Genomic DNA, 13,531 nt, shown 5'->3' with positions numbered 1-13,531 from the left:
TTGGTCGATCGGATCACAAATGGACGATGCTACAGGTGTAAAAGGGGTCTAAAATGTTTTGAGCTTGTCCACCTTCAACCTCTTCCAGATGCTGTAGAAAACACATTTGACCGGATTGCTTTCGTAGTGTATATGCTCATGTGGTCGAATGTGTTTGAACAGCCACAAAAGACCGCCTACTCTCTGCCTACTGAACTAATGCATAAACATTGAGAGAAGCGCGCTAGCCAGACGGGGTTTAAGGGGACTTATTATGCCAAATTCACCTTTACATGGTGTTTGAACATAAATGTGTCGGCAGTGTGTGTACACAAACACCTTATAATGATAAAAATCCACCCACTACTTTTTTTATCCCAATAAAACCTCAACAGTCTCAGAACAAACCATTTTCATTTTCTGTACAATGTGATGTCACATTGTATAGGCCCTGCCCATAAATGGACTCTGATGGACTCTGCCGTATTAGCATAGTTTCCGCCCAGAGCGAGTTGTACACTATCTGCCATTGTATCTACGCCATTGTATCTAGCAGCTGTAGCGACAAGTATGTCTGAAAAGCAGTTGAGGTGTTTTATTGTTGGATGTAAGAGTGAACATTACGGTCTTCATTTACTCCTGACATCTGAGCCGCTAAAGACGCAGTCAATTAGTTTTATTTTTGAAGGGAATGTGCCAATATCTAATATACACATGCGATTTCTGTCCCTGTTGTTGACGTTCACAGACATAAACGACTGTGTTTATGTCATTTTGTTTGTTTTTGACATAACCTTGTGTGTTTGACAGTTTAAACACAATAAAACGTGAACGAGAAGTTAGTTTAATACTCAAGAGATGTGCCGTCTGACAGCCAGCTTTCTGTGAGTGTGCTTCAGATGTGTGCGCTCAGAAAACGATAAATTAGAAATTTAAACTAGCTTTAAAACGCATTCAGATAATAAACTTTCTTGATGAAGAAGAACTGCAATGTCCCTGAGAGTGATCACGATATAGATAATAATCAAAATCAAGCAGATGTCTTGTTGGTATTTTGCAGTGTATCCAATGCATGCAGGAGCTGTGAATGAAACAAGCGCTATTTTGGATAGGAGCGGTGGAGCAGCAGCTCATTTGCATTTAAAGACACATGCACGAAAACAGCATGTTTTTGCTAGGACTCAAAAATGGGTAATTACAACATGGTAAAATAAATAGGTGAGGTATTTCAAGGTGAAACTTCACAGACACATTCTGGGGAGACCTGATACTTAGATTACATCTTGTAAAAAGGGGCATCAATAGGTCTCCTTTAAACTTTATCAGCTGAAGACTCCAGTTTGGTTTGAAGATGAAAAATCTCTCACCATTCCTGATTTCTAACATGCACTCACAGCGTTCAGAGTGGTCTTGAGGCTAACAGAGCAGAAAAGAAAGCTGCTGCTCTCCGTATGTTTTTTCGTTGTCTCAGGGCATGTTCATAGGTATATTGCACAAGCTCATTTTATCAAATAGATCGAAAGATCTGAAAAAAAAAAAACAAACAAACATATATTTACCTGTCCATAGATGGCAAGAGACAACATTGTCTGTGGTGTGGACAAAGTCCTCAGGCTGGATCCAACATGAAGACATGATACTGAGGCAGAATGAATCTCTCATTGACTTTGATTTTGCAGTTGTACAACTTTTCATTTAGAGTTTTCTTTGAACTTTTGGGCTTTTGCATTTGGACATTGATCTGTAGTGAATGATCTGTAGAGTTTATATATTGACTGATTTGTGTATGATCTGAAAGGATTGTTTGATTTTGAGCACAGTTGGAATGGTTTTGAGCCGATTGTATGCTTTTGTCAGGGGTTTTGTAAATGTAGTTTGAAGATTAGGTTTTGTGTTTAATGTTGTGAGAAAATGAGTGAAGGTTTTCAAGAAATGTCTCCTAGCAATTGTGAAAAACTGTAAGTAAACCAAAATAGTTAAGCTCATCTTGGTAATGAACCATCAGGATATTCACACAAACTTCACACAATCACATCCATGGGAATGCAGACAGCTGAGTATGGACAGCTTCAATTGTTGTCCCAACATTTAATGGAAGGGAATAGCAACTGTTTATTTTAAAATTGCAAGCGAGCCCATTGTGAGGATCGCTTGCAATTTGGATAGCTTAGCAATGTTTGAAATAACACTTCACCAGGTCATATTTTATAAATGAAGGAAATTGAGTTTTTTTTAAAGCAGGCTGTTTTGATGAATGAGTGTGTAAATTCTAATTGCTCATATAGCATAAGACAAAGTATCTGTATGTCATTTCAAAGGCTACAACAGAAAAATATAAAGCAAATCAACACTCATAAGCCTGAATTCTGCTACAAGGGCCAGAAAATTACCAAAAACAGAGTGACTATAAGTATAAAATGTGTATTTGTTTTAATATATTATACATAAAACTAGCTCTAAATACTTAACTTGAACTAGTTAGTCAAAACTAATTAAAACTGCTAAATATATCAAAAAAATTGGAATCACTACAACATTGTTTTTGAAAGAAACGGATCTGCTCACCAATGTAGTGCCACCAGTGTAATAGTTTAAAAAAAAAAAAAAAAAAAAAAAAAAAAAAAACTGTAAAAAAACTGTAGAGTCTAAACAGTATTATTGTTTTTCCACAGCTAACACTCTAGTTTACAAAGAAAACTGTGTGTGTAAAGCCTATAAAGAAAAGCGTGATCAGTCTAATGTGCTGATCTGGTTCTCAAGAAACATGTCTTGTTTTTTAGCATATTTAAAAATGGTTGTACTCCTACTATTATGCGGGCCAGACAAGTAATTTGGTGATGTCACTGTAAAAAAGACTAAGCGTCTGTGCACATACACATTCAAATGCGCATACCTAATAGACTAAACAAGTAAATGAAAGTCTTCCATTTAAAGTCTTCTGTTTTCAGTTTAAAAAGCGTCATTCAAGTGGCCCCTAAGTTAATAATTAACAATTTTTACAATGGAAGTGATTCAATCAAAAACTTACTTTAGCTTGATAATAACTTTTTCATAGATCTGCTGTAAAGCCAAAATAATCTCTGTCTATTAATTTTCCTATTATCACTGTGAAGCTGCTTTGAAACAATCTGTATTGTAAAAAGCGCTCTACAAATGAAGATGACTTGAAGATGATTGTCTGTCTACTAGTGTTACTAGATCTCAGTGCTGCTTTTGACACAATCGACCACAGCATTCTTTTGTAAAGACTCGAAAATTATGTTGGCATTAGCGGAATTGCATTGGCATGGTTCAAATCATACTTATCTGACCGTTATCAGTTTGTCAAAAGATGTCATATCTATCACAAGTTCAGTATGGAGTACCGCAAGGCTCGGTACTAGGAACGTTGCATTTCACTCGGTGCATGCTACCCTTGGGAGATATCATTAGGAAGCATGGCATTAGCTTTCACCGTTACGCTGACGATACTCAGCTCTATATTTCTTTGCGCCCTGACGAAACTTATCAATTCACAAAATTAACGGAATGCATATCTGATTTAAAAAATTGGATGACTAGTAATTTCCTACTACTAAATTCGGTAACACTTTATAATAATGTTGTTATAAGTCATTTATGAATATTAATGATTAACAAATCATTTACAAAACATGAATATACATTTACAAATGTTTGATAAGTGATATACTAATATTTTATGAATGTTTTATTAATTCAGGTATAAGTCATTTATAAATTATTTGTTAATTATGAACAAATCATTTACAAAACATTGCTATATGTTCAAAATTATTAATAAGTGATGTTAACTTTTTATGAATGTTTTATTAATTCAGTTATGAGACACTTATAAGTTATTAGTTAATGATGAACAAATCATTTACAAAACATGACAATATATGTTCATAAATTATTAATAAGTGTTATGATAATTTATAAATGTGTTGTAAGTTATCTTAATCAAATAAATCAAACAGATCATTAGTAGATGGTTTATAAGTTATTAGTTGATACATTATCACTTATAATAATTGGTATTTATGACAAAATTGTTTTACTATCATTATCTCAATAAAAAAAAAATTGTTAATCATGAACAAATGTTGAACAAATCATTAGTAAATGATCAGTATATGATTTATTGATGAAGTTGTAAGCTGGTCTGTGTTCAAAAGCACAAACATGCAGGTATGCTAAAGCACTATTTTTAAGAAGTGTTATTTATTTGTTTTGAAGTGGATACACATTTATAAATGCCTTACAGTCAGGTGATTCCAGTGGGTTGTGTTAAATCCTTTCACTCATCAGCACAGACTTGTGTTCTGTGTGTGGGATCTAGTGATGAAGTGAACCTCTGAACCGGTTTTACCTTCCACTGAAGCTCACATCAGGTGCACGGAGTTAAACACTCCGTGTGTGTCAGAGAAGACAGCTGTCTATACCCTCACCAGTCAGCACTCACACTGCAGTACACACTACAAAGTGTTCAACACCTGTTATAGATGATGTGTAAACGCATGATTAAATCATTTACAATGTTTTCTGCATCCCCTATTCTAAAGTGTAAACTATGCATCACTTGTAAATGTGTCATATATAATTTGTATACCTTTCTTACGTGTTACAAATTATTTGTATATGTATACAAGTCATTTATAACACTTTCTGCATCCCCTGTTCTAAAGTGTAAACTATTCATCACTTATAAATGTGTTACATATCATTTGCAGATCTTCTTTATAAATTATGTACAAACTGCAATGTGTAAATTTACCATTTATTTGCCATATGCAAAGTATACCTTTCAGTTACAGGATATAAAAATCTATACGAATCCTGATATTTTACTATAATATTATATTTTTGAGCCCCTAACTTTTAGCCACTTCACAAAAATAAAAACGAAATATAGATTTACAGTGACTGTTATCTTAGTTGATATACTATTGTATAAAAGGAATAATTTTAAGCTCCCTACTCCACCCTATAACCTTAAGCATATCCATGTTGACAATATACTTAGTGTAACAGGCAGATAAATGTACGTTAGTCACAATAATTTAAAACATTACAAAAAGCAGTATACAGAACAGACAAAACGATGCGTGTGCTACATTACCAGCGTAATGACAGCAAAACATAATTTTGTGTGAGTTACAGAATGAAATTAAAGTGTTTAATCGCTGCAAACATTCCTCTGACCTGCAAGTCCATCCTCCAAAGCGTCACGCTAAATCTAACTCAACACAGCAACTCATATTCGCCATGTCGCAAACACTCTATGGTAGTCGCAAAACAAATGTGACAGCCAATAAGGAGCAAGGTTTGACGTCACTGTGCCGTGTTGTTAGAAGCGCCAATTTTGAAATTTATGAAACTGCGGATTGGTACGATTATTAACGTAATATAACCATTATACATTATAAGAGTCTTTTCCTCACAAGGTGGTATCGTATGACTTCTGAAAACTTGAAATAAAATGCACGAAATAATGAACTACGTTTATTATCAGTTTATGGTGCGTTTTCATGTTATGGTGAGGAGCTGTTTCATGAAAAACAAAATAAAAAATAAATGAATAAGTACTGGTTAAACGGTGACCGAGTGTTAATTTATTTTTTTTAAATAATGTAAAGTTTAGGCTTGGGTAAAGTGATGGAATGAGATGGATCAGGTAACAGGAAGATCGGCAAATGACATATAACACATTTATAAGTGATGAATAGTTTACACATTAGAATAGGGGATGCAGAAAGTGTTATAAATGACTTGTATACATATACAAATAATTTGTAACAGGAAAGAAAGATCTACAAATGATACGTAACACATTTACAAGTGATGAATACTTTACACTTTAGAATAGGGGATGCAGAAAGCCTTGTAAATGATTTATTCATGCATTTACACATCATCTATAACAGGTGTTGAACACTATGTAGTGTGTGACTGTAAGACATTTACAAATATGTATCTACTTCAAAACAAATAAATGACTCTTCTTAAAAATTGTGCTTTAGTTTGTTCATGTTTGTGCTTTTGAACACAGACCAGCTTACAACTTCATCAATAAATCATCATCACTGATCATTTACTAATTTACTAATACTCATTTACTAATCTCTGACCATTAACTAATAAGTTAAAATGAATTATAACCAAATTAATAAAACATTCATAAAATGTTAGTATATCACGTAATTATTTATGAATGTATATTCATGTTTTGTAAATGATTTGCTCAACATTATCTAATAATTTGGGGGGTGGAGGGGGGGGATGTCTCTCTCTAATTGCAAATGAGCTGCTGCTCCTGGCCCCGAATCTCAAGTCTACTCTAGTCGACCACTGTGACCCATCCATATGTTAAATGTGTACAAAGGCTTAGCTACTGTCTTTCTTTACAGGCTTTGTGAAATTCACCCAAGGCCTCATCTTATGTAGTCAATGCATGAATAACAAACAGATTACTTATGGTTTAAAGCTCTTACCAGTTCTCCAAAGTGTTTCATGGCATATTCCAGCACTCCTGATGCAGCCTCTGGCTGCTGGAGCTTATTATTGATGCTAAAAAAAGAAAAAAAATGCAATGTTTTAGTCCAGAAACACTCTAAATCTACTCCAATACTGCACATATGATACTGGATATAAGTTAAGGTTAGCTGTAAACAACAATTAAACAACTGTCAGTATACAGTCATGCAATGCATGACTAACACTACAGTACGAAGTATAGACCAGGGGTATTCAATTAAAGTGGTCAGGTCTTTATATTTCCTTCCCAGCAAGTAAATATAAAGACTTTTTTGGAATAGTTCTAATAGTTCTATTTTCCATCTGGACAACAGTAGTGCTTTGTAAAAGAAAAAAAAATTCCAAATCCTTTCAAAGGAAACATTTTAAATGTTTAAATAATAATAATAATAATAATAAAAATAAATAAATAAATTTGGACATTCTCATGCTGAGAAACTGCAAATAAACAAACAAACAAACAAACAAACAAACAAAAAAAGTGGAAAAAAAGGGAAAATTCACATCTTTCTAATTTAAAATGAAATATCTCATGAAGGAAATATGGTAGCAGGTTCATTCTTTTTTGATGATGTTCCTCTATGTGTGAGCTGTATCTGGATCAAATTCAAGAAACCAAAAGTTATAGCATTTTGAACAAAGGTAGGCATTTTTAATTTTTTTTGTTTTCTGAGTGACATGCACAAAAATAATGACTCATAACTTCAAATCTATATAGGGGAACCATTTTGGTGATGTTCCTCTATATGTGAGCTGTATTTGGGTCAAATTTTGTGGCGATCCCTTAAAGAAATCAAAAGTTACAGCATTTGGAAGGTAGCCTTTTTGTTTATCCATTGGTTCCCCCTGATGGGCATTTTTAAAACCGTTCTTTCAAGTGGAGTAACTCGTGATCGGTTTATTGGATTATGGTGATCTTGGACTCATTTCAATCGGGAGAATCCACTGTAAGTAATGATGTGCCATTTTCTACAATCTATGCCTGTTTCATGAAGTTATAAGCTAAAATGCCAAGTGATAGCTACATTTTAGTTTTGGTTAGCCTGTGCACCTGTGGGGTTTTATGTGTCATAATTGTGTGATCAATATCTCTTGATCAGCTGGATTATGCCAATGCTTGTAGCAGGGATATGTTGTTACACCAGATTCTAAATCATTTTTGTTATTTTTTTCATATATATTATTTCTTTTGAGGCATTTTATTTTGAACACTTTGCGTGCTTTTATTAAATATAGTATGTACATCGGCTGACGTCATACGTAGGTGAGGGGTTCAAATCGCAGTGCAATCGGAAGTTCGTCCTCTTTCCTGCAATGCCACTAGAGAAGAGAGGTACGATTTCATGAGCTCTGTTCATCAAATGTTAAAGTGTGTTATAAGTGTTCATGTCATGTTTAAATTATCACATGTGAGAAAGTATTCTGTACAAAACAATTATACAAATATATAAAAAAAATTAAATTATTTTTCAGCAAATAACTCAACAGTACTTAGGAGTTAATCAAATTGGCTACATTCATTGTAAAGTTCAGACTCTAAGCTTTCAAATGACACCCAGTGTGTGATTATCTAGGCAGGAGTTTTGAAAAATATGATTATTAATATTTTTTATAGCTAGGTGGCATTCGCGGGCAGTACACTGCGTTTTAGAGTGATAACTCAGCACTCTTTAAGAGTTGAACAAAATGTTTTTTGTATTATTCCTGTCAGTGGTTGCTTAGTAATTTGGTAAATAAACAAACAAACAAACAAACAAACAAACAAAAAAAGTGGAAAAAAAGGGAAAATTCACATCTTTCTAATTTAAAATGAAATATCTCATGAAGGAAATATGGTAGCAGGTTCATTCTTTTTTGATGATGTTCCTCTATGTGTGAGCTGTATCTGGATCAAATTCAAGAAACCAAAAGTTATAGCATTTTGAACAAAGGTAGGCATTTTTAATTTTTTTTGTTTTCTGAGTGACATGCACAAAAATAATGACTCATAACTTCAAATCTATATAGGGGAACCATTTTGGTGATGTTCCTCTATATGTGAGCTGTATTTGGGTCAAATTTTGTGGCGATCCCTTAAAGAAATCAAAAGTTACAGCATTTGGAAGGTAGCCTTTTTGTTTATCCATTGGTTCCCCCTGATGGGCATTTTTAAAACCGTTCTTTCAAGTGGAGTAACTCGTGATCGGTTTATTGGATTATGGTGATCTTGGACTCATTTCAATCGGGAGAATCCACTGTAAGTAATGATGTGCCATTTTCTACAATCTATGCCTGTTTCATGAAGTTATAAGCTAAAATGCCAAGTGATAGCTACATTTTAGTTTTGGTTAGCCTGTGCACCTGTGGGGTTTTATGTGTCATAATTGTGTGATCAATATCTCTTGATCAGCTGGATTATGCCAATGCTTGTAGCAGGGATATGTTGTTACACCAGATTCTAAATCATTTTTGTTATTTTTTTCATATATATTATTTCTTTTGAGGCATTTTATTTTGAACACTTTGCGTGCTTTTATTAAATATAGTATGTACATCGGCTGACGTCATACGTAGGTGAGGGGTTCAAATCGCAGTGCAATCGGAAGTTCGTCCTCTTTCCTGCAATGCCACTAGAGAAGAGAGGTACGATTTCATGAGCTCTGTTCATCAAATGTTAAAGTGTGTTATAAGTGTTCATGTCATGTTTAAATTATCACATGTGAGAAAGTATTCTGTACAAAACAATTATACAAATATATAAAAAAAATTAAATTATTTTTCAGCAAATAACTCAACAGTACTTAGGAGTTAATCAAATTGGCTACATTCATTGTAAAGTTCAGACTCTAAGCTTTCAAATGACACCCAGTGTGTGATTATCTAGGCAGGAGTTTTGAAAAATATGATTATTAATATTTTTTATAGCTAGGTGGCATTCGCGGGCAGTACACTGCGTTTTAGAGTGATAACTCAGCACTCTTTAAGAGTTGAACAAAATGTTTTTTGTATTATTCCTGTCAGTGGTTGCTTAGTAATTTGGTTATGATTTTTTTCGTGGGGGGTAATGTCCCACCGGCGGGACACTTCGGGCTTAAGGGGTTAAACTGTACAAATGGTAAAATAGTGCTACAGTTGTCAGTATCTATCATGATCCAGTTGGAACCCAGCCAAGGTACAGAACCAGACCAAGCTCCATTATTTGAGGATGCCTGGAATAGACCCATTCAAAGACTTTTTGTCATTAGTATAGTCTCAAATGCATACCTGAAAACTCCAAAGTGGTAAAAAAGGTGACATGTTTACAAAGGAAATAGTAGTAGGGGGGTCTGAGGGCATCCTCCCCCAGGGGAAAATTTTCGTGATTTTAACATGTAAACTAAGCATTCTGGTGCACTCTGACAAGAATATAAATGGGAAAAAAAATTGTAAAAAAATTACAAATAAAAAAGAACATTTATTGACAGTAGAGCTGGGCATTGACACAATTTTCACAATTGAATTATATTTTGATTCAGAAGCTTGTGATTTGACTCTGATTTGTGATTTGTCTCTCTCTAATTGCAAATGAGCTGCTGCTAGTTTGTAACTCTGGAGTTCATCAATACCAGAAAATACCATTTTCTGAAAACAAGTAGGAAAGGGCCAAAAAGATTGATGTTACCAACAACACTAAAAAGAAACAGCCATTATGATACAGTATTATTGATCAACAGATCAACAATTTAAATAATGCAAAAATACACATCCTTAATATCCACCTTTTTCCTTTTCTCTACTTATCCCTATATTAGCAGTGTTTACTGGATTGTTTCTAAAGTAGGTACAGTGGGTACGGAAAGTATTCAGACCCCCTTAAATTTTTCACTCTTTGTTATATTGCAGCCATTTGCTAAAATCATTTAAGTTCTTTTTTTTTCCTCATTAATGTACACACAACACCCCATATTGACAGAAAAAAAAACAGAATTGTTGACATTTTTGCAGATTTATTAAAAAAGAAAAACTGAAATATCACATGGTCCTAAGTATTCAGACCCTTTGCTCAGTATTTAGTAGAAGCACCCTTTTGATCTAATACAGCCATGAGTCTTTTTGGGAAAGATGCAGCAAGTTTTTCACACCTGGATTTGGGGATCCTCTGCCATTCCTCCTTGCAGATCCTCTCCAGTTCTGTCAGGTTGGATGGTAAACGTTGGTGGACAGCCATTTTTAGGTCTCTCCAGAGATGCTCAATTGGGTTTAAATCAGGGCTCTGGCTGGGCCATTCAAGATCAGTCACAGAGTTGTTGTGAAGCCACTCCTTTGTTATTTTAGCTGTGTGCTTAGGGTCATTGTCTTGTTGGAAGGTAAACCTTCGGCCCAGTCTGAGGTCCTGAGCACTCTGGAGAAGGTTTTCGTCCAGGATATCCCTGTACTTGGTCGCATTCATCTTTCCCTCGATTGCAACCAGCCGTCCTGTCCCTGCAGCTGAAAAACACCCCCACAGCATGATGCTGCCACCACCATGCTTCACTGTTGGGACTGTATTGGACAGGTGATGAGCATTGCCTGGTTTTCTCCACACATACCGCTTAGAATTAAGGCCAAAAAGTTCTATCTTGGTCTCAACAGACCAGAGAATCTTATTTCTCACCATCTTGGAGTCCTTCCGGCGGGCTTTCATGTGTCTTGCACTGAGGAGAGGCTTCTGTCGGGCCACTCTGCTATAAAGCCCTGACTGGTGGAGGGCTGCAGTGATGGTTGACTTTCTACAACTTTCTCCCATCTCCCGACTGCATCTCTGGAGCTCAGCCACAGTGATCTTTGGGTTCTAGTTTACCTCTCTCACCAAGGCTCTTCTCCCCCGATAGCTCAGTTTGGCTGGACGGCCAGCTCTAAGAAGGTTTCTGGTCGTCCCAAACGTCTTCCATTTAAGGATTATGGAGGCCACTGTGCTCTTAGGAACCTTAAGTGCAGCAGAATTTTTTTTGTAACCTTGGCCAGAATTGTGGCAAGGCACAGATCTATCCCTGAGCTCTTCAGGCAGTTCCTTTGACCTCATGATTCTCATTTGCTCTGACATGCACTGTGAGCTGTAAGGTCTTACATAGACAGGTGTGTGGCTTTCCTAATCAAGCAAAATCAGTATAATCAAACACAGCTGGACTCAAATGAAGGTGTAGAACCATCTCAAGGATGATCAGAAGAAATGGACAGCACCTGAGTTAAATATATGAGTGTCACAGCAAAGGGTCTGAATAATTAGGACCATGTGATATTTCAGTTTTTATTTTTTTATAAATCTGCAAAAATGTCAACAATTCTGTGTTTGTGTCAATATGGGGTGCTGTGTGTACATTAATGAGGAAAAAAATGAACTTAAATGATTTTAGCAAATGGCTGCAATATAACAAAGAGTGAAAAATTTAAGGGGGTCTGAATACTTTCCGTACCCACTGTATGTTAGATTATGCATAGATCCTCTTCTTAATATTGTTAATTCATCTTTATTACTAGGATATGTACCGAAAACTTTTAAGCTGTTTAGTGTATAAAATAAATGTCACATTTGCAATCGTGTGGATAATCGGGAAACATTGCATTCTTGCTTGTATAATAAATTATCAACATTAAAAACAAGAGCTCGCACAGGGTATTTTTTTGTATCGAAGAGAGTTTGAATCTTAAATCGATCTCTATGTACAGTCTATGTGTATATTTGTTCTTCATGCTACTAAGTGCTAAATCCGCACATTGTCGAAAATGGCAGCAATGTGGCACGATTTGTTAAGGCAGCAGACTCTGCACGTAATCTGTTATAAGCACGCTCCTTGTAGGCTATGGATGTAGTCAGCTTGACCACAAAAGATGAGGTAATCTGAATGGATGTCATGCATATATGGCATTTTCCCTGCTAGAAATATATGCTCAGTTTTAAGGTTATTTTAAAGTGGGGTAGAATTAAATGAATGGCAAAACTCAGCATTTTGTTCATGTACCCCCTCTGTCACCTTGCACCTTTGTACAGCATTGCTTTTGTGTAAGAACAGCCTTTCAAAAGACAATTTTCCACAGGGTTCCTAAAACCACCAAGTTTTTTCTATGGTCAGTATAATGTGACAAGCTTTGCACACCTGGATTTGGGGATTTTCTGCCATTCTTCTCTGCAAATTCTCTCAAGCTTTGTCAAGTTGGATGGGAATCTAAGGACTCTGGCTCTATTTTTTCTTTTTTTTTTTCATAAAGAATATTTCTGTATTTTCTGTAGTTGGTATTGCAAGTGATGAACAGTGCCTAGTTTCCTCCAGGCTTAACAGTCTTTGTTTCACCAGACCAGAGAATTTAGTTCTCACAATCTGACAATCCTTTAGGGGCTTTCGGGTGTCTTGCACTAAAATAAGGTTTCCATCTGACCACTAAGCCATAAAGCTCAGATCAGTGGAACCAGAGCTGCTAAAGCTGCATGAGCAGCAGTGGCTGCCCATCATTTGGACTATATTATGGGTAGGACTACCAGCATTAGTGGTCACAATATGTCAAAACTACACTGTAATAGAGCACAGCTGCATTCACCTTTGGCTTTGGTATGATGAAATTCTGGTTAAAATCTGGTTATGATGACTTTCTCTGACAATCTAAGCTTTCAAAGGCAGACAAAATATATACGAGTTAACCTAGGCACCTAGGCATGAATAAAAACAATCCAGATGTTTAATGTCCAGATGTTTGAATGTTTTCTGTTTCCTCCCTCATGGAATATGATAAAAGACTAAGCTATTCATTCCCAATTCAGCTCAGACAACACTGCAAGGTCAGTTAAGATTATATAATTGAAGTAGGGTGGATTCAAAACTTCTTGCCAATCCCTTTCATTCCTCTAGTAATATTCATGAAAGGTTTGACATGCAGCTTAGACAATAGTTTCCATTTGATTACTCAGAGTCCAGTGGCATTTTTCACAAATGCTATTTCTGACACAAGGTACATGTGGATCTCCTTGTGGTCTGACCACAACCCCCACTGGAAGAGGTGATATTGTGTTATAAAATATTATGTA

The 13,531-nt window shown here is 35.5% G+C and overlaps 1 protein-coding gene across 4 annotated transcripts in view; it reads right to left on the bottom strand.

The window, feature by feature from the left end:
• mtor (mechanistic target of rapamycin kinase) overlaps positions 1–13,531 on the bottom strand; it is a 344,442-nt gene that overhangs the window by 197,292 nt on the left and 133,619 nt on the right. For all 4 annotated transcript variants that reach the window (XM_067394176.1, XM_067394175.1, XM_067394174.1 and 1 more), the window contains one exon: positions 6,474–6,549. In XM_067394176.1, coding sequence (XP_067250277.1) covers positions 6,474–6,549 — 76 coding nt within the window. The remainder of the gene's footprint in view (positions 1–6,473; positions 6,550–13,531) is intronic.

The sequence above is a fragment of the Chanodichthys erythropterus genome, chromosome 9 (assembly GCF_024489055.1).
Source record: "Chanodichthys erythropterus isolate Z2021 chromosome 9, ASM2448905v1, whole genome shotgun sequence".
NCBI classification, from domain to species: Eukaryota; Metazoa; Chordata; class Actinopteri; order Cypriniformes; family Xenocyprididae; genus Chanodichthys; species Chanodichthys erythropterus.
The sequence above is the reverse complement of the archived record's forward strand: the minus strand, read 5'-3'. Positions and strand labels throughout refer to the sequence as shown.